This window comes from Equus caballus, chromosome 5 (assembly GCF_041296265.1).
Source record: "Equus caballus isolate H_3958 breed thoroughbred chromosome 5, TB-T2T, whole genome shotgun sequence".
NCBI classification, from domain to species: Eukaryota; Metazoa; Chordata; class Mammalia; order Perissodactyla; family Equidae; genus Equus; species Equus caballus.
The window spans coordinates 71,586,332-71,613,602 of record NC_091688.1 but is presented as its reverse complement, the minus strand read 5'-3'; the positions used below and the strand labels follow the sequence as shown (position 1 = coordinate 71,613,602).

Below are 27,271 nucleotides of genomic sequence, written 5' to 3'. Positions count from 1 at the left end.
AATGTGTTGAACATGAGATGTCTTTCCATTTCATTAGATCTTCTTTAGTCTCTTTCAATACTGTTTTGTAGTTTTCAGTGTACAAGTCTTGCATTTCCTTAAATTTATTCCTATTTTATTCTCTTTGATGCTATTGTGAATGGAATTATTTTCTTAATTTCAATTTCACATTGTTCACTGCTAGTGTTTGGAAATGCAGTTGATTTTCGTATATTGATTTTGCATCCTGCAACCTTGCTTAACTCTTTTATTACTTATGGTAGTTATTTACTGGATTCCTTAGGAATTTCTGTATATAAGAATACTTCATCTGTGAAAAGTGATAGTTTTGCTGCTTCCTTCACAATCTGGACACCTTTTATTTCTTTTTCTTGCCTAAGTGCCCTTGCTAAAACCACCAATACAATGTTGATGAAAAGTGGTAAGAACAGACACCCTAAACTTGTTCCTTATCTTAAGGGGAAAATTTTCAGTCATTCACCATTAAGCATGATGTTAGCTGTAGGTTTTTCCTAGACGCGTTTATCAGGTTGAGGATATCCCCTTCTATTTCACATTTGTTGAGTGTTTTTATCCTGAATGGATGCCTCTCTCTAATTCTGTCAACTTTTCCTTCATGTGTTTAAAGTCTGTTATTAGGCACATAATATTTATGACTGTAATGTATTCTTGATAAGTTAATGCTTTACTCATTAAGAAGGGTTTCTCTTAATCAACAAATACAGTAAAATTGCAAGGTACAAAATCACCATACAAAAATAAGTTGTATTTCTATACACTAATAACAAGCCAGCACAAAGAGATATCAAGAATACAATCCCATTTAAAATGGCAACAAAAAGAATAAAATATCTAGGAATAAATTTAACCAAGGAGGTGAAAGACCCATACACTAAAAACTATAAGACACTATTGAAAGAAATTGAAGAAGACATAAATAAATGGAAAGATATTCCAGACTCATGGATTGGAAGAATAAACATGGTTAAAATGTCCATATTACCTAAAGGAATCTACAGATTCAATGCAATACCAATCAGAATCCCAATGACATTCTTCATGGAAATAGAACAAAAAATTCTAAAATTTATCTTGAACGAAAAAGATCCTGAATAGCCAAAGCAATCCTGAGAAAAAAGAACAAAGTTGGAGGTACCATACTCCCTGAATTCAAAATATACTACAAAGTTGTAGTAATCAAAATAGCATAGTACTGGCACAAAAACAGACACACAGATCAACAGAAAAGAACTGAGATCCCAGAAATAAACCCACACATCTATGGACAGCTAATCTTTGACAAAGGAACCAAGAACATACAATAGAGAAAGGAAAGTCTCTTCAATAAATGGTATGGGGGAAAACTGGACAGTCATGTGCAAAAGAATAAAAGTGGACCATTAGCTTACACAACACACAAAAATTAACTCTAAATGGATCAAACACTTGAATGTAAGACATGAAACCATAAAACTCCTAGAAGAAAACATAGGCAGTACACTCTTCAACATCGGTCTTAGCAGTATCTTTTCGAATATCATGTCTCCTCAGGCAAGGGAAACAAAAGAAAAAATTAACAAATGGGGCTACATCAGACTAAAAAGTTTCTGCACAGCCAAGGAAACCAGTAACAAAATGAAAAGACAATTCGCCAACTGGGAGAAAATATTTGCAAATCATATATCTGACAAGGGGTTAATTTCCAAAATATGTAAAGAACTCATACAACTCAACAACAACAAAACAAACAACCCAATCAAAAAATGGGCAGAGGATATGAACAGACATTTTTCCAAAGAAGATATACAGATGGTCAATAGGCACATGAACAGATGTTCAACGTCACTAATTATTCGGAAAATGCAAATCAACACCACAATGAAATATCATCACACCTATCTGAACGGCTATAATTAACAAGACAAGAAATAATAAATGTTAGAGAGGATGTGGAGAAAAGGGGACCCTCATTCACTGCTGGTGGGAATGCAAACTGGTGCAGCCACTGAGGAAAACAATATGGAGATTTCTCAAAAAATTAAAAATAGAAATACGATATGATCCAACTATTCCACTACTGGGTATTTATCCAAAGAATGTGAAATCAATAATTCAAAGAGATTTATGCACCCTTATGTTCATCACAGCATTATTCACAATAGCCAAGATGTGGAAGCAACCCAAGTGCCCGTCAATGGATGAATCAATAAAGATGTAGTATATATATATACAATGGAATACTGCTCAGCCAGGAGAAAGACAAAAAGACAAAACTGTGCCATTTTGACCACATGGATTGATCTTGAGAGTATTATGCTAGGTGAAGTAGGTCAGACAGAGAAAGCCAAATACCGTATGATTTCACTTATATGTGGAAGATAAACAAACAGCACATAGTTAAGAAGAACAGATGTTACCAGAGGAGACGGGTGTGGGGGGTGAGCAAAAGGGTTGGGGGCACATATGTATGGTGACAGATAAAAACTAGACTATTGATGGTGAACACAATGCAGTCTATACAGAAATTGAAATATAATAATGTACACCTGAAATTTACACAATGTTATAAGCCAATATGACCTCAGTAAAATAATTTTTTAAAAAAAGAAAGGTCTCTATCTCTGATGGTACTTTTAGCTGGAAATGAATTTAATTAGTATAAATACAGACATTTCAGCCTTCTCATGCTTACTATTTCATGGTATATCATTTTCCATTCATCTACTTTCAACAAATCTGCCTCTATATTTAAATCACATCATGGGTTTTGTTTTTTTATCCATCTGACATTCTCTTTTAACTGGAGTATTTAGTACACTAGTGTTTAATGTAACTGTTAACATGGTTGAGTTTTGGCCCACTATTTTATTATTTGTTCTCTATTTGTCCCCTCTGATTTTTGTTCCTTATTTTTCCTTCCTGGCCTTTTTAATTAAATTAAATAATTTTAGAGTTCCATGTTAGTTTTTCTATTGGCTTTTGCTTTTTATTGCTTTTTTTCTCTAGAAATTAAATATACATCCTTACTCTTTTTTTTTTTTTTTTTTTTTTGAGGAAGATTAACCGTGAGCTAACATCTCCCACCAATCCTCCTCTTTTTCCTGAGGAAGACTGGCCCTGAGCTAACATCCGTGCCCATCTTCCTCTACTTTATATGGGGGATGCCTGCCACGGTATGGCTTGACAAGTGGTGTGTAGGTCCGCACCCGGGATCCAAGGCGCATGAAAGCAGCTGAAGCGGAACGTGCAAACCTAACTGCTGTGCCACTGGGCTGGCTCCTACATCCTTAACTTTTCATGTAAGAACTTAAAACTTTTCACTTAGAACTAGCATTATATAACATTATATAAAATGCAGACATCTTGCAACTATACAGGTCCATATTCCTTCCCATCCTTAATACTAACTTGTTATATATATTACATCTGCATACATTATAAACTCCACAAAACAATGTAGACTTCTTTTTTGTTTTAAACAGACATATTTATTATAACGAATTTAAGTAGAAAAATTCCAAAAAAATGGGTTTTATATTGACCAATTATTTAACATTTTGAGTGCTTTTCCCTCCGTTTTGAGGATTCATGTTCCCGTTTAGTATCATTTCTCTTCAGCCTGAAGAAGTTCCTTTTGCATTTCTCGTAGTGCATATGTGCTAGCAACAAATTCTATTAGGTGTCTTTCAGCCAGAAACGTTTTCATTTTTGCCCTCACTCTTGAAGGATATTTTTTCTGCATACAGAATTCTTATTGACATTTTTTTTCTCATTCACCACTTTAAACATGTTATTACACTTTCTCTGGCCTCCATAGATTCCTACGAGAAGTCAGATGTTCACTAAATCTTTGTTCCCTTGTATGTAAGGTTTCATTTTTCTTTCTCCTTTCAAGATTTGCTCTGTATTTTTTGCTTTCAAGAGTTTAACTATGATTTGCGTGAGCATGACTGTCTTCATATTTTCCTACTTGAGCTGTCTTCCTGAATCATGAATCAGAAAAGTGAAGTCTTTTAGAAAATTTGAGGATTTTTCGGTAATTATTTCCTCTCCTCTCCTTCTGAGATCACACTAAAAGATGTTATCATTTAACAGGTCCCTGAGACTCTGTTCAATTCTTTTACAAAATTTCTTCTTTCTTCTCCTCAAACATTAGGTAATTTCTATTTATCTATCTTCAACTTCATTGGCTCTTTTTTCTGTCATCTCCATTCTGATATTAAGTCTCTGCAGTGAATTTTTTCAAACATTTTATTTCTTCAGCTCTCTAATTTCCATATGGTCCTTTGTATTGTTTTTATTTTGAATCATCTTTTTATTTATAGAAAGTATATTTTCTTTTACATCATCAAGAATAGTTAATATAGATGCTTTAAAATCCTTATCTCCTGAATCTGATCATCTAAGAAATCTCAAAGGTTGGTCCCCATTGACTGGTCTTTCTTTAGAGCAGGGGTTGACAAACTATGGCCCACAGCCCAAATCCATCCCTGGTTTTTTTTTTGGTTTTGTTTTTGAGGAAGATTGGCCCTGAGCTAACATCTGTGCCCATCTTCCTCTATTTTATATGTAGGATGCCTGCCACAGCATGGCTTGATAATCAGTGCTAGGTCCACACCCATGATCGGAAATGGCAAACCCCAGGCTGCCAAAGCAGAGCACACTAACTTAGCCACTATGCCACGAGGCTGGCCCCTCCATCCCTGTTTTTGTACGGCCTACAAGCTAAGAATGGTTTCTCACATTTTTGAAGGTTTGTTAAAAAAAATAGATTATGCTACAGAGACTATCTGTGGTCCGCAAAGCCTAAAATATTTCCTATCAGGCCTTTTAGCCAGTCCCTGCTTTGGAGAATGGGCCAGAGTTTTCTGGTTCTTCTTATGTCAGGTAATTTTGGATTGTCATCTGTACATCATAAAATATCAGGTTATAAAAATACCAGATTTTCTTATTTTTCTCTAATGAATGTTGCTCCTTTTGTTGTAGCAGGCAATTAACTGGGTTGGACTGCAAGCTCTGTGTCTTGTGTTACACCTCCAATCTCAGGTCAACTTTTCTTCCTTGATCTGCTGCTTTGTGTCTGCTTCATGAAGGTGAACATGTTCAGGGATCAACCAGAGCTGTGGGCAAACAGGAATTGGGATCCCGTCTCTAGTGCTTTCCTTTCCAGGATTACCTCCACTCCCCACTCCCTGACCGCTGTAGCGGGCCCAGATCTCAGTCCTCTGGTTCCCTATGCCAGGAAGAGTGCAGATTCTCTGCCCCCCAGCACCACGCACACAGCTGACTGCAACTGCCCTGAAGGTAAAAACAGTGAAAATAGGGAACTCCCAACAATTTTTCTCCTCTGAATGTGGACTCATTACCAGAATCTTCCTATTTCTGTTCACTGGGGCCTTCGGGTCACTGGTTTTTGAAATTTACACTAATTTTCTGGAAGAGAGTTGGTTTGGAAGGCTGTTACTCAACCACTACTGACAGTGGAAGTCACATACTTAGAATGTTTGGGTTCAGGAAATTCTTATTCCAAGAGTTTAATTACCATGTATCAGTGTTTGATTGGGAATCAAAAAATTTGTTTAGGCCCTTATAGGAAATATAGAATATAATACAAATTCTTTTACGTATGAATAAGATATCATATGAAGAAGATAGACTTCTAAGGATATGCTCTAGGAAATTTCTCTCCCCTAAGCCAGAGGTATATGACCAGGCATAATATAAAATTACATTAACTTCTTTGATAACAAAATAAGAAATTAAACTGATACCAAAGTTTAGGGCCAGAAAAACCCCAAGAGCTTTCCACCCAAAGGTATAACCCAAGATCAGTAAAAAGACAAATATTTGTTTTCCTGAGGTGAAATTCACATGAAATAAAATAAGCATTTTAAAGTGGACACATCAGTGGCATTTCTCACATTCACATTGTTGGATAACTACCACCTCTATCTCCAAACATTTTCATCACCCCAAAATAAAATCTTATACCCATTATGCAATTGCTCCCCATTTTCTCCTTCTCCCCCTCCAAGTCCCTGGCAACTGCTGTCTCTATGGATTTACCTATTCTGGAAATTTCATATAAATGGAATCATAATATGTAGCCTTTTGTGTATGATTTCTTTCACTTAGCATAATGTTTTGCAGGGTTATCCTGTTACAGCATGTATTAGCACTTCATTCCTTTTTATGGCTGAATACTATTCCATTGTATGTATACACCACAATTTGTTTATCCATTTTGTTGATGGATATATGGGTCATTTCCATCGTTCAGCTATGGGGAATAGTGCTGCTATGAATATCAAATTTTTTTCTGTTTGTTCTTACTGTAGTAAAATATACATAACACAAAATTTACCATTTTAACCAGTTTTAAGTGTACAGTTCAGTGCATTAAATACATTCAGTGTTGTGCAAGTATCACCACTATCAATCTCTGGAACTATTTCATCATCTCAAACAGATTTCTGCACCCACTAAACAACAACTCCTCATTCTTCCCTCTCCCCCAATCCCTGGTAATCACCATTATCCTTTCTATCTCTGTGAATTTGACCAGTCAGGGTACCTCAAATAAATACAATCATACAATAGTTCTCCTTTTGTGTCTGATTATTTCACTTAGCATAATGTTTTCAAAGCAAACATCAAATATTTTTATAAAATAAAAACTACACATTTTATGTGTAAAAATTACTAAAGTTTAACATTGCAATCAAACAGCAATGACATCATCAACAACATGTACAAAGCACTTTTTGCTGGCATCACTTCATTCATTCCTCACAACTGCCCTGCGAGATGAGCTTTAGATGAAGGAATGAGGCTCAGAGAAGATAAACGACTTGTCCAAGGACATGCAGCTGGTACATCAAACACGCACACTCAGGTCTTCCAACTCTACTCCCCAACTCCTAGTGCTGTTTAATTTACAGGATCAGTTGCCTCCCAGACCACCACCCCATTTATAAGGTTGGGCAGGACAAGGAGAGAAAGTCTTGGAGAGAAGTCTCTCCATATGGGAGAGAAAGTCTTGGAAGGCTCCAAGTACAAAGAAGAATTGAGCCAAAACTTGATAAACTAGCTTTTGCTGGGAAGAGAAGAACAGAAAGGGCATTCCAGGCAGGCGGCCACCAGTGGTGAGCCCGGCAGGGGCTGGGCAAGGAGGAAAGAAGCAGGATGTGGACAGGGAGAGTGTGTATCCCAATCAGATTTGAAAAGGGATTAGAATTCTTCCTTTCATTCCTTTCTATAATGGATTATCTTAAACAAGGACCTTTGTTCACTTTTTTTGCTTCTTCACCAGAGTTTACAGATAAATAGAATTTTAGCCAAAAGCTCCATGTTCTCCTAGCTTCCCAGTTGGCATCTTCTGCATCTGTCTTTTCCCACTGCATCCTGGACTGGGGCAGGATGAATATCATTTAACACACATTAAAGCCAAAATCCTGATAAAACCAAGTAAGCACTAAAGTGAATTTGATCCATTTACTCGAGAACTTATGCCATAGGCTATGCCCTTAAGATTGATTTCCACAGACCAGAAAATAATAAAAGTTAACATAGCCTCACTTATGGATGCTATCTCAACTACAATTTTCTAGAATTTGTTTCATTTGTTCTAAAAAATATACTTATTTTTATTTAATAAAGGAACCCATCTTTAGGAAGAAAACATGATTTTGCTCACTATTTGGGGCAAGATAGCTGAAGATACAAAGGCATTTAGTTTAACAATCACTTTTATCAAAAGAAATTTACAAAAAAAAAAAACACCCAGATTGTTCATTACAAAAACAAGAAGAAAAATTGAGAGGAGTGAAGAAAAGACATTTTCAAGTTATGGATATCAACCACTCATAAGCAGAGAATTATAATTTGGTACTTATGAAAAGGTTGGGTCTATTAAGATTAAATGACATGGACGTCTTTGGACAGCTGTCTGTATCAACTGGTGACATATCAAAATAGTGCTAACAGATGAATCACTGAAAAAGAAAAAGTTAAAATATCTTAGCCTCAGCACTGGAAATCCAGCAAGTTCATGTATTTGAAAACCAAATACATCAGCGTTCATCTTCTCCTTAAAAGAAGCTAAGGGGCCAGCCCAGTGGTGTAGTGGTTAAGCTCGCACTCGCCACTTTGGTGGCCTAGGGTTTGTGGGTGCAGATTCTGGGTGTGGACCTACACGTGGCTCATCAAGCCATGCTGTGGTGGAGTCCCACATACAAAAAACAGAGGAAGACTGGCACAAATGTTAGCTCAGTAACAATCTTCCCTAAGCCACAAGAGGAAGATTGGGCACAGCTCAGGGTCAGTCTTCCTCACCAAAAAAAAAAAAAAAAAAAAGAATTTTATTAACATTTAACCTCCTTAGAATTGAAAACTCGAGGAAAATTTTTTAGTGTGCATTTCATTTTCTATACTAAAAAAATTTTTTGATAAGAGACATTCAAAAGGAAAGTTTGGACTGTAAGTAGCCTGGCATTCACAGAACATGAACACACAAAGTTCACATCTCAACCCTTAAGCCACTTATGATAAACACGTATATAAGGAAAAAAACAAAACTTCCATATCATTTTACTCAGTAAAAGATGTAGGATACATGGCTGAGGGTATTATTTATACCAGAGAGAAATTAGGGCCTTGGGCCAAGCAGAAACTATAACATAATCAAAAAGAAGGCCTAAAGAAATAAAATATGCCTCCCTAAACTTTTTTAAGAATGTCCAGATTTGTTTGTTTCCTTTGCCTAAGATAGTTGTATTCATTTCTTACAGGGTCAGAGGAATGTAAAGGGAAACATCAAACAATTGTTACAAATAATCATGGTTAGAAAACATACAAAAATAAAACCAGAAAATAACAACATTGGTCCCTAATTTCAGTTTCTAACCCATAACCCCAATTCTCCTCTCTCCAAAAGTAGCAGAAATTTTTCAAAGATTAAGAGTTGGTGGACTTTAAGGAAAATACCATCCCACAGTGTTACATTTAAATACTAAAAATGAATGACAGCACAGGGAAACAGGAACAAAGCAGTAGTTTGGTATTATGGCACCACCCACTGGCTAGAAGTCCTCATAGCAAATATGAGACCCAGCCTTAAAACACAAGATAAATTAGTGAAATAGGAAGCAAAAATAACATTGATTATTCTAATTCATTATAGCACCAGGAACTTCTAACAAAACTGAACTATCCATATTATTTTATTACCACAAGGAAAAAGAATAACAGACATGTTCACAAGGCTGAGTTTTATTAATTTTGAAATGCAAGTCTACAATCTCCAAAGCCTATGGGACTTAAATCTTATAGTCAAAACAATTAACATATAAAATGCCATTTCAGCCCTGTAGCTGAATATATAAAGACAGTCTTTAAGCAGAAGATGTACACTTGCATTTCATAGCTAAGGAAAAAATTATAATATTCATAATATATTTAAATGTTAATGAAATCTATGGTGGGGTCAGCCCCACTTCCACCTTTACCAGAGAAGTAACAAAATACACAAAGCAAACACATGCCCAAAAAACTGGACTGAAAAACATAGTTTCTCAGAAAGTCCTAATAAAGACCAGTCAGATAAACTAGTAAAAATAAGTGTTTTCTTTAAAGCACCAGAGCAGCTTTATACTCAAAAATATATTTACCTTAATACAATCTCCTTTTCAGCCTAATGACATCTTTTTTGTTTTTCCGAACAGTTCTTGTTTACTTTCTTAAATGCTAACATTCTGAAAATCTCAGCATAAAAATATTTGACAGTCATTCTCCTCCAGTACAACCTTCTCTTTAAGACTCAGAAGTACACATAAAGGCTTGACATCACTTTATAGTCCATAGGACCCTGCTGAATGTTGATCACTAAAGACCAGACTTCAGAATCTCTCCATAGACATGACCTGGTCTTCTAAGTTAGAATTCATGAATATGCTCCAGGAAGTCAGTGCAGGCTTCAGGTTTTTTGGCTTGATGATAGTTACCACCTGGTCTGCAAAGCCGAAGTCTTTGCTTGCTCATAGACTGTTGATTGCAGATAAGAACATGATGAGAAAAGTCACATTCCCACAGATATAAATTGTTAACACTGCCTTTTTAAAAGCGTGACCCTGAAAGAAAAATTGAGATATGAAGGAAAGAAACTATTGTCATTGAAGTTTTTTGTCAATATAAATTTAAAAAGAAGAACTTACTTCTGCTTCAGCTACAGTAAATGACTGAAGGATCTGAATTCTAGCATCATCCAATATTTCACCTGTTGAGAATGAGAACACAGGTTTATAAGGACAGTGGTACTCAGGTAAACTAACCCCCCAAAAAAGCCCTGATTTGTAGTGTTTGCTGATTTGCAGGGTGTACATTCTTCCGTTTCAAGCTACCAAATGCCGCAAACTTCCTGAATATTTACAGCTCTCTCAAATTGGGACAAGGTGGCTATAGCACGCATTTGTCAAGGGATTTAAAATGTGCCCTCTTCTTCTAGTCAATAAACACCTGGTCAATGTCCTAACAACGCAAGTTTAAGTACATATGTATTTTAAACAACAAGCCATAATTCCGTGGTCATCAAAAGCCCCACGTATATAACCCCACCAAGAACCAAAAACCACAGTACAGACATTTACTACTCAGCTCCTAAAAGCTGCCTAGGCTCCTAAATTCACAAAATATGCACTAAACAACAAAGAGGTTTTGTTTTTAGAAGGCCACCTTTATTTATCATTTGGGTGGCTGAAACTAGTTAGGACACAAAGGACTCTTGGCCCAGAATCTAAGCTAATTTAAAATGTCACCCATTCTCTACTAATTTCTCCACTCCTGATGGATATAGGTATCTTGATCCTGCCTGGTATACTAAGACCAAAACGGACCTTACCACTAGAGAGCTCGGGCAAAGTAAGGCCTTCCTATCTAGCTCACTGGTAGCTAGCTATATATGATGTATATGGCAACCTATGGGATAGCACGTAGGAAGTGTGTTAAACAGGTAGAATTTGTGTGCAGCTGTGCCCTCTGTTGACTTTAGGCATCTCTTCTTCCTCCATCTCAGGGTTCTCTCAGCTCCAGGCATTCAGCGTTCTCAGTGCATACTGGCCGCAAGTCAGACCAGCACGCAAAGTAAAAAGTACTGACAAAGAAGACTTCTTCCCTAAACCTAAAATCTTTCCTTTATATTTTATTCACAAATTCTAATAGTAATGAATATAAAAAACAAAGGCAGAAAATTTCCACAATTTCTACCACTGACTGGGTAATCACAGCAGAAATTTGTAGTGAGCTGCCATGTAATAGTCAACCATTAGTATCAAGAAACTAATTATATTTCAAAGTTTGTATAAATGTGATTCTACATAACGTGGCTTTTTGAACAGGTTATTACCTTTTCGAGAGAGTCGGTAAGCATGTATTTCCAGAACAATTTCAGTTCCGACATGCCAGGCTACAAATCCAATCATTACATAGGTTTTCCATGGGCCAGGAAGATCCAACCCTGGTAAATCCATTCCCAGGAACATGGCGGCCACTGTGTTTGTAGAAAAACAATATATATTCAAATGTAGTCAATACCGAAAGAGGTAACTGTGTGTGTGTGTGTGTGTACATGTGTGTGCATTATATCAAGTAAAACATACTAAAAAAGTTTATGAGATGAATTAGATTAATATGTAACACCAAACAGTTAATTTAGTTTTGTTTTTATTGTAAGACTAGAAAGGGTAAGATGAGAGATTACAATTTTGATCTACCAATTGTTAAAAAAGAGGCACCCAAATTTTCCAAAAAGTTTTAAGTCTGCACTGTAGGAAGGGAGAAAAGTAAGGAAACCATTGCTGATGATACCCCCCCCCCTTCCAGAGATTTCTGTAGCCTATAAAAATGCGAGGGCAGAGGGTGTCAGTTTAGGTATTTATTACACAAGCCATCAAAATGTACTGGATAATCATATTTTACTTTTGAAAACCTCTCTTCCCTTGAAGGTACCATCTCCATGGAAAGAACCTGGAGACAGGGCTGGGACCCTCTCAGCCCACCTCAGTCCAACTTACAAATGACCCTCCACTTGAGCTGCTTAAATATTTGGCTGTCAGCATGGCGTATTCTGCTGGCAAAGGCAAATGCTAAAAAAGCCTTAAAAGGAGACTTTTAAAGTCATTTTAAAAATCTGAAACTTAAAGCTGAAATAATGACTTAAATAGTTACCTCTAGAAATTACTTTCTGGATTTCAATGTTGAAGGTTGATTTCTCCTCAACAACCAATTACCCCAATTACTAATGCATCTAAAAATCATTTAAGCCAAATTACAACTTGCAACATAAACAACCAGCAGTTATATACGAGGAAGTGGCATCACAATTACATACCTGCTATGATTCTAGCAGCTGTTCCCATACTCCAATGAGTCCAGTTAAACATTTGTCTTCTACCAAAATAAAGAACCAGTCAGAATCCTTAAAAGTGATGGAACTACAATTAATTCCCAAGAGAATAAAAAGCTCGCAATTTCCCTTATTGCCTAGGAACTAGAATCGGAAGTACATTTTAAAACCTTTTAAAGTAAATATAATTAATCTATCACTGAATTTCATACAATGCCAAATGTTTCTCCTTGAAAAGGGATTAGTTTGCCAACTAACGACGTCCACATTAAGAACATTTATACAGGGAAGCTGTACGCACCTTGGGTCATGTAAAGCTGGTCTGAAGGCTGCCAGAAGAGGCTGAAAAACTGCTAAAACCATCACTATACAACCAAGGTACGGGTGACAGCCTGCAGACTGAGCAAAGTTACAGCACTTCAGTGGTCTCAAGCTGGATTATCACTTTACATCTTCAACTTAAAAACAATACACACAGATGTATCTTAGTGTTTTTCTGTAGCTTTAAACATCTAATAATGATAATAATAATAACAGGCACCATTCACTGAGTGTCTACTTTATACTAGGCATTTACTTTATATACATTATCACTAATGCTCACTGCAACGCTTGATGGTTAGTTATCAATACCCCACTTTCAAAAATGGGGGAACTGAGGCTCAGAGACAGCAAGTGATGTGTCCAAGGCCACAAAGGGTGCAAATGGTTGCAGCAGAATCCAAGCACAGAATGCTGCCCCTCCCCCATCAAGATGTTAGATGACCACCAACACCAGTACAGCCATTTGCAGCCCACCGAGGACTCGCCAATATCCACATGTCGAAAGCACTCATCCTAACGTCCTGTAATTATTTGTTCAGACCTCTGTGTTCCCTGAGCTGAAGGTTCTATGATTCCTTGTAACTCCAGTGCTTAACAGAGCCTTAGTCACGCAATAAACGTTGAGTAAGTGAATAACCTGTGCAGCCACTGTATTAACATCTTATCTCCTCTGTTCAGAAGGAAGGCCTAACCCAAGAAAATACATCAACACAGTATCTCAACAGCCTTGGCTACACTCCTCTCTTAGTGCAGTTGTGTGCCTGCTCAAAACAGCAAACAATGGGTTAGACCACTTAGCACAATGATTTCACTTAAAAACTTAAGAGGACTAAGAAGATGCTCCAAACTGTGACATGTTTAGACGGAGGGCTGTTACAGTCTGTTGTTACTGACTCCCATGCTCAGGTAGACTCTAAAATCTGTGATCTAGAACAAGGACACAGTGGTTTCTAAGCCACGAAGGGAAGCTTTTGGAAATAGGAACTAAAAGCAGACAAAAGAGTACTATAAAAATACTTTCAAACCATGGACTCAGTTACACACGGATAAAATTATAACCAGGACCATGGGGGGGAAAGTGTCTCTATCTGATAAAAAACAGTAACAGCAGCAACAAAATTCTTATCTGTGCTTAGAGTGTGCTGGGAACTATCCTAAGTGCTTTCAGTTAATTAGCTGTCAATTCTCAGAAAGGCTAAGATGGATACTACACTATTGCCATTTTACAGATGAGTAAACTGAGAGACAGAGAAGTTAAATAACTTGCCCAATGTATCCCAGGTAATAAGTGATGACATCAGAATTTGAATCCAAGTAGTCTGGCTGTAGAATTGAGCTCCTAACCCTTACACTATCCTATTCACGAACTGCAAAGACTACAAACTACAAAGTTTACAAAATAAGTGTTACTCTTGTCCCAAATACCTGGATAAAATAAGGTTCTGATGTCTTGATTCATACCAAAAAACTTCACAATTTCCTTAAAAGAAACAGGTTGACTCATCTATAAACTACCTAAAAAGCAGGAGGGGGGTTTCCTAGTGAAATCTGTGACCCGAGAATCATCAAATCTTAGCCCTTGTAACAACAACCCAAGCTGAAATATTAAATTTTGCTATCAAATTGTGACTGGCTGTAAAACTGGAAGAGTGTAACAAAAGCATAGGTTCCGACCTTAGGTACATCACTTATTCTCAATGAGCCTTATTCATTCGTTCAATAAATATTTACTGAGTACTACTATGTAGGTACAGATCTGGTGGTTAAGATTTGGTGCTCTCACTGCAGTGGCCTGGGTTCATTTCCCAGTCAGAGAACCACACCACCTGCCTATCAGCTGTCATACTGTGGCGGCTGCATGTTGCTGTGATGCTGAAAGCTATGCCACGAGTATTTCAGACACCAGCAGGGTCACCTGTGGTGAAGAGGTTTGAGCAGAGCTTCCAGACTAAGACAGACTAGGAAGAAAGACCTGGCCACCCACTTCCCCCAAAAATGGCCATAAAAACCCTGTGAACAGCAGCAGAGCACTGTCTGATATAGCACAGAAAGATGAGAGGATGGCACAAAAAGAGTGGGCAGGGCTCAGCTCTGCTGTCCACAGGGGCACTAGGAGTCCAAATCAATGTGATGTCACTAGCAACAACACCTACTACGTACCAGAATCTTTTCTGGGTGCTTTAGATACACCAGTGAACATAACAGTAAATATTCTGGCTCTCACAGAACTTACATACTAGTGTGGGAAGGCAGATGAAGAAAAAACATAAGATATAAGTAAACTATATGAAAAGAAATAGGGTAAAGAGTGCTATGGGAAAAAATAGAGCAGGGAAGGGCTCTCTCAGAAGCTATTATCTGAGCGAAGACTTGAAGAAGGTGAGGGAGTGGAGGAAGCATGACCAAGGCAGAATGACAAATCTTCACAAAGAAAGTAAATAGGAGCATGCCTAGCATTAGGCCAGTGTGGAATGAGATGAGCTATGGGATGAGGAGAGGGGGAGGAGATCACTACGGAGAGTAAGTGGTAGCCAATCATAGAGGTCACTGGAAGGACTTTGGCTTTACCTTTGAGTAAAATTGAGAGACATTAGAGAAACCAGTTACGGGCACAGAAATGACATGTTCTGATTTACATTGTTAAAAATCACTCTGCTTCTTGGTTGGAAACAGACTGTACACAGCCAAAGGTTGAAGTAGAGAGACCAATTAGGTACCACTACAACAGTCCAGGCAAAAGACAGTGGTGGCTCAAACCAACATAGTAGTATCAGTGATGGTGAGAGGTGTTGTATTGTAAATGCAGACGATTGGGTTTTCCTGATGGATTTCACACAGGGTGTGCAAGAGAGCAGAGTTAAGAATAATTCCAAGGTTTTGGCCTAAGAAGGGAACTGTCAACATCTAATATGGGACGGCAGCAGGTGGAGCAGGGCTGGGAGGAAAGATCAGGAATTCCATTTTGGATGGATTAGGTTTGAGCTGTTTGAGACATGCAAGTTGAGGTCCCGAGCAGACAGCTGGACGTGTGAGTCTCATGCCAGGGGAAAGGTCTAAGCAGGAGATAAACTTTTGAGAATAAGCCTCAGTTTCTTCATTTGCGACATGGGATTATTATCAATAACTACTTCATTTCAGGTTTGAATTTGATAACACATATAAAGCACTCAGCACAGCTGGTCACATAGTAGGAATGCAACTAATGTTAGCTTAGTGGTAATCATAGCATTAATTAGAGACAACTGCTTACAGTGTTCATGTTCCTTAGATATCACACTTGGAATTTTCACCACTCTGTAGTGAGAAAACTCACTAAAGCTACATAGTATATACATAGCATTTGATGCAGCTGAAAAATACATTTCATCACCAAGTGATCTGCGCTGACATCCTCACTCCATCACTGTCACCCAACCACGTGAAATAATCATCAGATGCTTCAGAAAGGAAAGAAAGAGGGACACCTGCAGAAACATCTTTTTACCCATCATTTGAGCCTAAAAACAGCAATCTCCTTTGACATCAAAATGAATTTATATAAAAACATCCTGTTTAAGACAGACTTACCCAACTCCAGCCTCCTGTGTAAATAAAAGGTAGAACAAAAGCAATGCAGGTGAGAGCAGAAGTCATGAGCATGAGCAGTCGGTGCACCTACAAGGATGAAATAAAGTGAGAAGAGGGTTAACTACGTCAGAGACAGGCGTTGGTGTTACTCTGGAGAAAAGATCACGGGGTGAGATTCGCTGAAGGTATGCATTCCATTGACACCTAATCACAGTTTGTGGTCAGTTAAAAAAACATCTTAGGGGGCCAACCCGGTGGTGCAGAGGTTAAGTGCACATGTCCCGTTTTGGCGGCCCGGGGTTTCCCAGTTCGGATCCCGGGTGCTGACAGGGCACCGCTTGGCAAGCCATGCTGTGGCAGGCGTCCCACATATAAAGTAGAGGAAGATGGATGTTAGCTCAGGGCCAGTCTTCCTCAGCAAAAAGAAGAGGATCGGCAGCAGATGTTAGCTCAGGGCTAATCATCCTCAAAGAAAAAAAATCTTAGTATACCACTGAACCTTAAAGACAATCATAAGCTCCCATCCTCATCATTCAAAAGCATTTGGCAAGACTTCACCTGCACAGAGCAGCAGGAATGGATACTTCACACACAGAGCAGTTACTCGCCAAGTCCTTCATTTCCTTCCAAAGATATTTATTAAGTTCTACCATCAGGCACAGTGCAATACCAGACACAATGAGACAGCAAGGGAACGGAAAATACTGTCTCCTGAGGAGCTTGGTATATAACTGGGTAGATAAGATAAACATATATAAAATGCATAATTTTTTGCCCAAATTAAAAGAATATTGAGAGTGAAAATGGGCACTGTTAATTGATTATGCCAGGATAACTGGTACAAACCAAAACTATCCCCAGGAAAGTAGGACATATAGCCACCATATTATATATAGAGATGTCACCCTATAAATATAGACATCATATTTCTAAAGGCTGTGTATCACCATATCTATATATCATCATATGCATATATGTCTCTTTATATATATGTTACCCTATATACATAGACACCATAGTTTTTTTGTTGTATTTTTTATTTATTTATTTTTTTTTTTGAGGAAGATTAGCCCTGAGCTAACATCCACCGCCAATCCTCCTCTTTTTTCTGAGCTAACACGTGCCCATCTTCCTCTGCTTTATATGTGGGATGCCTGCCACAGCATGGCTTGACAAGCCATGTTTAGGTCCACACCTGGGATCAGAACCAGCAAACCCCCGGCGGCTGAAGCGGAATGTGCAAACTCAACTGCTGTGTCACCAGGCCAGCCTTCTAGACATCATAGTTTTAAAGGCAGTGGAGGATTTGAATTGGTAAGGAGAAGACATAAAGAGTTTTCCAGTTGGGAATATCCATATGAGCAGCTGAAAGACAGAGGGAAAGAGAGAGAGAGCAAGCAAAGGCAGAGACAGACAAGAGCAAGGCATGTAGCAATAGTGAGAACAAATAGAACAGATTGACCCTGCCAGCCAATAGTGAGAAATGAAGTTAGATATGGTAAATTTTAAAAGCTACAAATTTATATGAATATGAAGTTTCAAGAATATCCTCTTATAAAGTCAAAACTGTTCGAATAAGTGGTTATTTTTTCTACAAGCAGGCATGTACATTCTATACCAACACATACTCATTGATCTGCCCTCTAGGTACAAACATCCATACTCCATGACACATGAAGAATAGAGTTTATTTTGTTTTGTTTTGAGGGGTTCTTATGGACTCTTGCCCATGTTTCTAACAAGAGATTGCCTCCTCATCTCAGAGGAAGGGGCAGCATGAAAAGGAACACTTCTACTTTCTCTTCCCACCCACACAGGAGATAGATAAATTGATTGGTGAGCTAGGGATAGCCCGACATTCATTGGCCCCTCTACCAAAGGACAGACCCCTGCCCTGCAATGCAGTAAGCACCCACTAGTTCTTTCTTCTGCTCTCCTGCCTTTCTTGACCCATCTGTACTCAGTGTAGCGGGTGCATGCTCTTCCAGCCTCTCCCCCTGCAACTAGACATGTAAGTCAGGATTATTTGGGTCCCAAAGTTTATGTTTGCCCACAAAGGAGCACACATGGCCCTGAAACATTCTCCAATCCAGCCTGACCCTTTATAAAGCTGTCTCTATTTTGATCTCCATCAAGAACCTTATGTCTGCTCTCAACTGGTTAGGAAATTAAAGGGTAAAAAGAAGAATTATTAGGATTCCAAATCTACAACAACAGTAACCACACACACACAAAAAAATCCACACATGCTTCATATATTTTTATGTTGCAGTGTTCAAAGAACACGGAAATTGCATTAACCTTTTTCTCCCACTTACCTGAAACCAAGCTGCTTTGCCAAAGAAAACCTTTGACCAAACAGGTTTGAAGAACCGAGCAATCAGTACACCTATGCTAACGGTTGTCACCCATGCCACAAACATTAAGGCACCTACAGGTGAGAAAATACAATGGTTGACATCACAAACTAATTAAGATGTTTCTTAAATGACCAAGCCAAATGCTCAGAAAATATAAACAGCCAGCAAAATACATTCAACTGACAGGGGCATAACCTAAAAAGACCCTATACATCACAGCCCGTACCACCACCACTACTTCTAATAGTTGACACTTCCATAGCTTCTACGACATGACAAGCACTGTCTCGAAGTGCTTTATATGTATAATCTAACTGATTTTTACAAGAGTCCTATGAAGTAGTTACAATTATTGTTCTAGTTTTGCTGGATAAGGAAACTAACACATAGAGAAGTGAAGTAACTCACTAAAGGTTACAAAGTCGGGATTCGAACCCAGTCTGGCTTGAGCAACTGTGCTCTTAACCATTATGCTAACACAGCCTGTCTGCAGCTATCTCAGCATCTTCTCACATCTCACTCCAAAACACAATGAAAAACAAATAGGCACACTATTTCTAAATCGAATCACTGTCAAACTGGAGCTATGAGAAGAAGCAAATTAACAACAGTAAAGCTATTTTCAAGCAAACTTTGATGACGTTTATTGAATCTCTGCAAGAATGGATAACTCTGGAGAACATAAAGGAAATATACCACGTAAGTAAAGTTCCCCCAAAATACTAATATTCTACAATAGTATAGTATATACTACATTATTCCCTTACTTTTTCTTTAATTTTTTATTGATGCAACATTGGTTTATAACATTATATAAATTTCAGGTGTATATCATGATATTTCAATTTCTGTGTAGACGACATCATGTCCACCATCCAAAGTCTAATTACTAGTCATCACCGTACAAATGTGCCCTTCTACTCCTTTTGCCCTTCCCCCTCCCCCTCTGGTAACCAACAATCTATTCCTGTGTCTATGTGTTTCTTTATTGTTGTTGTTGTTGTTTTTTCTCTTCCACATATGAGTGAAATCATATGGTATTTGGCTTTCTCCATCTGACTTAGTTCACTTAGCATATTGCCTTCAAGGTCCATCTATGTTGTCACAAATGGCAAGATTTCATCTTTTTTATGGCTTAGTATTATATTGTATATTATATACCACATCTTTTCTTTCCCTATTCATCTGTTTATGGACACCTAGGTTCTTTCCAAGTCTTGGCTATTGTGAATACTACTGCAAGGAACATAGGGGTACATGTAGATTTTCGAATTAATGTTTTCATGTTTTTGGATAAATACCCAGATGTGGATAGCTGGATCATATGGTAGCTCTATTTTTAAATTTTTGAGGAATCTCCACACTGTTTTCCACAGGGGCTGCAGCAGTTTGAATTCCCACCAGCAGTGTAAAAGAGTTCCCTTTTCTCCACATCCTCTCCAACACCTGTTATCTGGTAATTTTATTCCTAGGTATTTTATTCTTTTCATTGTGATTGTAAATGGGATTGTATTCTTGATTTCTCTTTCTGCTATTTTGTAGTTAGTGTTTAGTAATGCAACTGATTTGTACATTTTGATTTTCTACCCTGAAACTTGACTGTATTCGTTACTTCTAATAGTTTTTTGATGGATTCTTTAGGGTTTTCTATATATAAAATCATGTCATGTGCAAATAGTGACAGTTTCACTTCTTCCTTTCCAATTTGGATTCCTTTTCTTTCTTTTTCTTGCCTACTTGCTCTGGCTAGGACTTCCTAGTATGATGTTAGCTGTGAGTTTGTCATAAAGGGCCTTTACTATGTTGAGGCCAATCCTTCAAAGACCTTCCTTCTATACCCACTTTATTCAGAGTTTTTATCACAAATGTATGCTGTATCTTGTCAAATGCTTTCTCTGCATCTATTGAGATGATCACGTGATTTTTATTCTTCATTTTGTTAATCTGGTATATCACATTGATTGACTTGCAGATGTTCAACCGTCTTCGCATCCTCAGAATAAATCTCACTTGATCATGGTGTATGATCCTTTTAATGTATTGTTGTTTGTAATTTGCCAATATTTTGTTGAGGATTTTTGCATCTATATTCATCTGTGACATTGGCCTGTAATTTTCTTTTCTCATGTTGTCCTTGTCTGGTTTTGGTATCAGGGTAACATTGGCCTCATAGAATGAGTAAGGAAGCATCCCCTCCTCTTCAATTTTTTGGAAGAGTTTGAGAAGGACTGATATTAATCTTCGAATGTTTGGTAGAATTCAGGGAAGCCATCTAGTCCTGGACTTTTGTTTTTGGAAGGTTTTTTATTTCTCTTTCAATCTCCTTTCTAGTGGTCAGTCTGTTCAGATTTTCTATTCTTGATTCAGTTTTGGAAAGTTCTATGATTCTAAGAATGGATCCATTTCTTTTAGATTATCCAATTTGTTGGCACATAGCTTTTTGTAGTATTCTCAAAATCTTTTATATTTCTGTGGTATCTGTTGTAATTTCTCTTCTTTCATTTCTGATTTTATTTATTGGAGCCTTCTCTTTTTTTCTTGGTGAGCTTAGCTAAAGGTTTGTCAATTTTGTTTACCTTTTCACAGAAACAGTTCTTAGTTTCATTGGTCTTTTCTACCATCTTTTTAGTCTCCATTTCATTTATTTTCATTCTGATTTTTATTATTTCCTTCCTTCTACTGATCTGGGGCTCCATTTGTTCTTCTTTTTCTAGTTCCTTTAGGTGTAACGTTACATTGTTTATTTAACATTTTTCTTGTTTTTTGAGGTAGGCCTGTATAGCTATAAACTTCCCTCAGTACTGCTTTGCTGTCTCCCATAGATTTTGGTATGTTGTATTTTCATTTGTAGCCAGGTATTTTTATTCCTCCTTTGATTTCGTCATTGACCCAACAGTTGTTCAGTGGCATTTTGTTTAATCTCCACACATTTGAGAATTTTTCAGTTTTCTTCTTGTAGTTGATTTCTACACAGTTTCTGTATGATTTCTATAGTTTCATACCATGTGGTCAGAAAAGATGCTTGATATTATTTCAGTCTTCTTAAATGTATTGGGACTTGTTTTGTGGCCTAATATGTGATCTATCTTGCAGAATGTTCCAGGTGAATTAAAAAAGAATGTGTATTCTGCATGTTTTGGATGGAATGCTCTGTATATATCTATTAAGTCCACCTTGTCTAATGTGTCATTTAAGGCCAACGTTTCCTTATTTTGATTTTCTTTCTGGATGATCTATCTATGGATATAAGTGGAATGTTAAAGGTCCCTACTATTATTGTGTTACTGTCAATTTCTCCTTTTATGTTTTAATATTTGTTTTATGTATTTAGGTGCTTCTATGTTGGGTGCATAGATAGTTACAAGTGTTATATCATCTTGTTGGATTGGTCCCTTTATCATTATGTAATGCCCTTCTTTGTCTTTTGTTACATTCTTTGCTTTAAATTCTATTTTGGGGGCTGGCCCAGTGGCATAGCAGTTAAGTTCATAAATTCTGCTTCAGTGGCCCAGGGTTCACCGGTTTGGATCCCAGGTGTGGATCTATGCACCACCTGTCAAGCCATGCTGTGGCAGGCATCCCACATATAAAGTAGAGGAAGATGGGCACGGATGTTAGCTCAGGGCTGGTCTTCCTCAGCAAAAAAGAGGAGGCTTGGTGACAGATGTTAGCTCAGGGCTAATCTTCCTCAAAAAAATAAATAAATTCTATTTTGCCTGATATAAGTATTACTACCCTAACTTTCTTTTTGTTTCCATCTGCATGAAATATCTTTTTCCATCCCTTCACTTTAAGTTTGTAAGTGTCTTTAGGTCTGAAGTGTGACTCTCGCATGGAGCATATATGTACATGGGTCTTGTTTTTTTATTCATTCAGCCACCCTATGTCTTTTGACTGGAGCATTTAGTGTATTTACATTAAAAGTAACTATTGATAAGTATGTACTTATTGTCATTCTGTTACTTTTTCTCTGGATTTTTTTGTAGTTCTTCTCTGTTCTTTTCTTCTCCTGCTTTCTTCCCTTGTGATTTGATGGCTTTTTTAGGTTATCTTTGGGTTCCTTTCTCTTTATTTTCTGTGTATTTGTTATAGATTTTTTGGTTTGTGGTTACTGTGAGATTCATATATAATAATCTATGAAAATGGCAATCTATATTAAGTTGATGGTCTTACGTTTGGTCTCTTACTAAAAGCCCTTCATTTTTACCCCTACCCACATTTTATATTTTTGATATCCTATTTTACCTCTTTTATTTTTGTGTATCCCATAACCTCTTATCATAGTTAAAGATGATTTTAGTACTTTTGACCTTCACACTAGCTTTATAGGTGGTTGATCCACTACCTTTCCTGTGTATTTGCCTTTACCAGGGACATTTTTTCTTTGATAATTTTCTTATTCCTATTTGTGGCCTTTTCTTTTCCACTTAAATATACCAAATAAGGAAAGTTCTCCCAAAATTCTGATATTTTACAATAGTATAGTATACACTACATTATCCCTCTACTTTTAAATCTCATCTTTTCAACAATAAGCTGGGATACTTTTCAAATGGAATCAACTTCATCTGTAGAACCAGAGCACATCAGAGCCTTGTTTTTAGGTTACTGCTCTTCCAACTTGGTTCCTTTCATCATTTTAAGTACATGATACGTAAGTAGGGCACTGAGTACTTTGTATACCCTCAAATACTTGTACATTGATCGCTTCTTCAACAGCAAAACTGTATCTTTGAAACCAAACTACTGTTAAACAATCAAAATCACAAACCACTCTTTTATTAGCATTTATTTTAATAAATGGCATAATTAAGGTCTCATAAAAGTTAAACTAATTAATCTAGTGATATTCAACCTTGGCTACAGTTAGAAACAATGAGGGCCTTTTTTAAAAATTATAGGTCTCTTAAAAGATCCATTGGTGGTTTTAATGTGTTTGCTGTTGTCAGTGCCATCAAGTCGATTTTGATGTCTTTTTGCACCATCTTTCACCTTCTGGTGCTATATAAGATGATGTTCTGCTGCTATTCATAGGGTTTTCACAGCCAATTTTTTCATAAGTAGGTGGTCATGTCCTTCTTCCTAGTCTGTTTTAGTCTGGAAGCTCTATTGAAACCTGTCCACCATGACCGATTTTTGACCCTGCTGGTATCTGAAATATTAGTAGCATAGCTTTCAGCATCATGGCAGCATGCAGCCATCACAGTATGACAATTGTCAGGGTAATGTGGTTCCCTGACAAGGAAACAAATCCAGAGTACAGCAGTGAGAGTGCCAAATCTAACCACCAGACTATGAGGGCTGGCTTTTTAATGTGCAGCCAGGGTTAAAACCACTGAATTATCCCTACTCTCAATTTCTAAAAAAAATTAGCAAATATTAAGATAGATATTGCTACCTGCAAATGTTAATGTTTAAACTTAGAAGATTTATGAACATTTGCTAAATTATGCCCGCTGCCACTCCTAATTCAGCCAGCACTGAGCCATCAGGTAAGTTTATTCCACAAAATAGCAATACTACTACACATGTAGCTTACCGTGAGCCTTCAAAAGGAGTGAAGAACGGGATCCTCCTACATTCTTTGGAGAGTTTATCACATCATGTTTTTCATACGTAATCAAAGGTCGCTGAGAATGCTTATAGATTCGACCTGAAATTTAAAAAAACAAAAAGCCAAAGAATAATTACTTCCCAAGGAGAGAAAAAATGGAAAGACAGTGGCATAGAATGGAAATAAAACTTTGTAAGGTAATATAAAATAAATAAATATCAACAAAAATGCCATTCACATGCAAAAGCAACATAAACATACATTCAAGTACACATAATCTTCTTGAAGAAAGTTAAATAATTTAGCCAAGATTCAACCAAGAGATGAATCAAAATGAAGACTAGGAATGGAGAAGTTATGGTAAAAGAACTGGTGGTGTGCAAGAGATCAGCTAAACAACGTTAAGTCAAAATAATGACTGTTAATAAGATCACGAATCATTCAAAATGCCAAACATAATTCTTGAAAGAGAATGTATGTTAAAGAAAACTATAATCCTAGATTAAGCCAACAGAAATTGGGCCTACAAGAAGGGGATAGGTAGAAGACAAAGAAAAGTGTTTTGATGCTAAGTTATTTGGCATATGGTCAGTTTGGACTGGGTTTGACTAACAAACCAAAATCCCAAATAATAACGATGTAAACAAATTGAAGAGATATTATATAATTATTTATTATATATAAAATTAAATCTGTGAATGTACAGAACTATTCCAATTTGTTCATGTATGTGAGTATGTATACGTGTGTGTGTATTCTGAGAGTCTATCTTATAGAAACATTCCACATTTTAACCAAAGATATATGTACAAGGATGTTCATAGAAACTTTTTTATGTTGGCCAAAAAAAAATTTAAATAAACTAAATGTCCATCATTAGGAGAATGAGTAAATAAATTATAGAATATACATACATTTTTAGAATACAATGCAGTCATTAAAAAGAACAAAAACAATTTAAAAATTTGATATAACAGATACATATGAAGTTTCATTCCAAACAAATAATAGGTTTTAGACCACAGACTATATCTCAGTAATTTCCTAAAAGAAATAATTATACAGGATACAAGTTATATCATCTATCCAAAATGCAACAACACTAAAAATTAATAATAAAAGGTAGAAAACAATGGCCCACCCAGATATTTACAAAACTACTCTTCCAAATAAGCCTTTGGTTAAACAGGAAATCAAAACTAAAGTCACAAGTCTTTTCAAAAATGTATAACAACGAAGACACTTCATATCAAAACTCATGTGATGCAATCAAGGTACTATTCAAAAGAAGTTTTTATCATCTCAAAAGCATTTCCTTTAAATAAAAAAAAAAAGACAAAGTATTGAAGTGATCACTTAATTCAAGATGTGTTTAAAACAACAAAATATAGCCTGGGAACCCAGAAAAGAAGATTGATTAAAAATAAAAGTAGAAATTAAACAAACAAGTCAGTCTAAAAATCAGAAAAATCAACTCTGTAAAAGGTCACTAAAATTGATTGAGTTTTTGGCAAGTCTAACCACAAGATAAAAAGAAATATCACAAACAGTATTAGAAATGAAAAGGGTAACATAGCTACTGATATAGAAGATATTCTTAAAAAGCATATGAAAATGCTATAAACAACTTTAAGTCAGCCAAAAATATTTCAAAATCTAAATGAAATCGATGAATTTCTGGGAAAATCTAGAATTACAAAAACTGATCAAAGAAGTAGTAGTAACTCTGGAGAGTAATAACAATAGAAGAATTTTTTTTAATTAGTCAACTATTTCCATCCCTAAAGGCTCCGATTGTTATGTGGATGAGTTCTATCATACCATTAAAAAAAATTTTTTAACTTTAAAAATTCTTATTTAAACTCCCTAGAGTTCATTCTATAAGATTAGCGTAACACTGAAACCAAAACTAGGAGGCATGCACATACATGCAAACACACACAATCCCAAAACCATAGACCAAAATCATTTATGAATATAGATGCAAAAACTTAAATAAAATATTAGTTAATCAAATCAACTGTGCATTAAAAGAATAATAAATATGGCCAAGCAAAGTTGATCCTAGAAAAGTGAGGATTGTTCACCATTCAGAAATCTATAAAAGTAATAATAAAATATCATCTCAATAGCTGGCCAAAAGACATCAGATGAAATTCAGCACACATCCATGACATGAATGCTTAGTAAAGTTAGGAACAGAAGAACATTTCTGAAACACAATAAAAAACATCTACCAGAAAAAAATACAACAAACATGACACTTAACACTGAATATCAGATGCATTCCCAACAAAATCAGGAGCCAGACAAGAATGCTTGCCATATCAGCACTGCCATTCCACGTTGTTCTGGAAGAACCAGACGATGCAATGAAACAAGAATGAAAATGAGGGCTATTGACCTTGTCGTTATTTGCATGGGATGTGATGTTTATCTAGAAAATCCAAGACAATCAACTAGAAAACTAAGGGGCATAATTCAAGATAAACATTCAAAACTCAGTAACTTTCTTAAACACCAACAAATTTAGAAAATGCAAGAAAAATAATTCCATTCACAAGTTTGTTTTAGAAATCTATAAAATATCCAAAAACAAAGTAACAAAAAATATATGACTTATATGAAGATATGAAGAAAACTATAAAATTTCACTGAAAGATACATATACACAGGATCTGAATAAATAAAATATCCCAATATAGTCCTGGATAGTGACACTCACTCTTGCACAGATGTCAATTATTCTCCAAATTAATCTAACATTCATTGCACTTCCAATCACAACCACAATAGAATTTTTAAAGAAATTTGACAAATCATTACTTAAGTTCATCAAAAAGAACAGATACACAATGAAGAGGCAAGAATTCCTGAAAAAGAAGGCCAGGAGGGGAATCATGTTCTATCAAAATCCACAACCTATTATAAAGCTATAGTAATTTCAACTAGTGAAGTAATAGATAGATCAATGGAAGAACAAACTAGAAATAGTGTACTTTACTGATAGATTTTTAGTATATGGGAAGGAGGCTTTTGAAGCAGTAGAGATAAAATGGACTATTCAAA

General features: G+C 36.5%; 1 protein-coding gene across 8 annotated transcripts in view; it reads right to left on the bottom strand.

Moving 5' to 3' along the window:
• Nucleotides 1-6,600: 6,600 nt before the first annotated feature.
• The window catches only part of FRRS1 (ferric chelate reductase 1), a 101,349-nt gene continuing 80,678 nt past the window's right edge, over nt 6,601-27,271 (bottom strand). For 7 of the 8 annotated variants that reach the window (XM_023641562.2, XM_014740080.3, XM_014740081.3 and 4 more), the window contains 8 exons: nt 24,188-24,301; nt 18,607-18,719; nt 16,289-16,375; nt 12,699-12,796; nt 12,383-12,441; nt 11,399-11,542; nt 10,212-10,273; nt 6,601-10,127 (listed from right to left, as the gene is read on the bottom strand). In XM_023641562.2, the coding sequence (XP_023497330.1) occupies nt 10,035-10,127; nt 10,212-10,273; nt 11,399-11,542; nt 12,383-12,441; nt 12,699-12,796; nt 16,289-16,375; nt 18,607-18,719; nt 24,188-24,301 (770 nt within the window). In that variant the 3' untranslated portion in view covers nt 6,601-10,034. Of the gene's footprint in view, nt 10,128-10,211; nt 10,274-11,398; nt 11,543-12,382; nt 12,470-12,698; nt 12,797-16,288; nt 16,376-18,606; nt 18,720-24,187; nt 24,302-27,271 lie in introns of those variants that run through there. The other variant, XM_070267272.1, reaches the window with a different exon arrangement.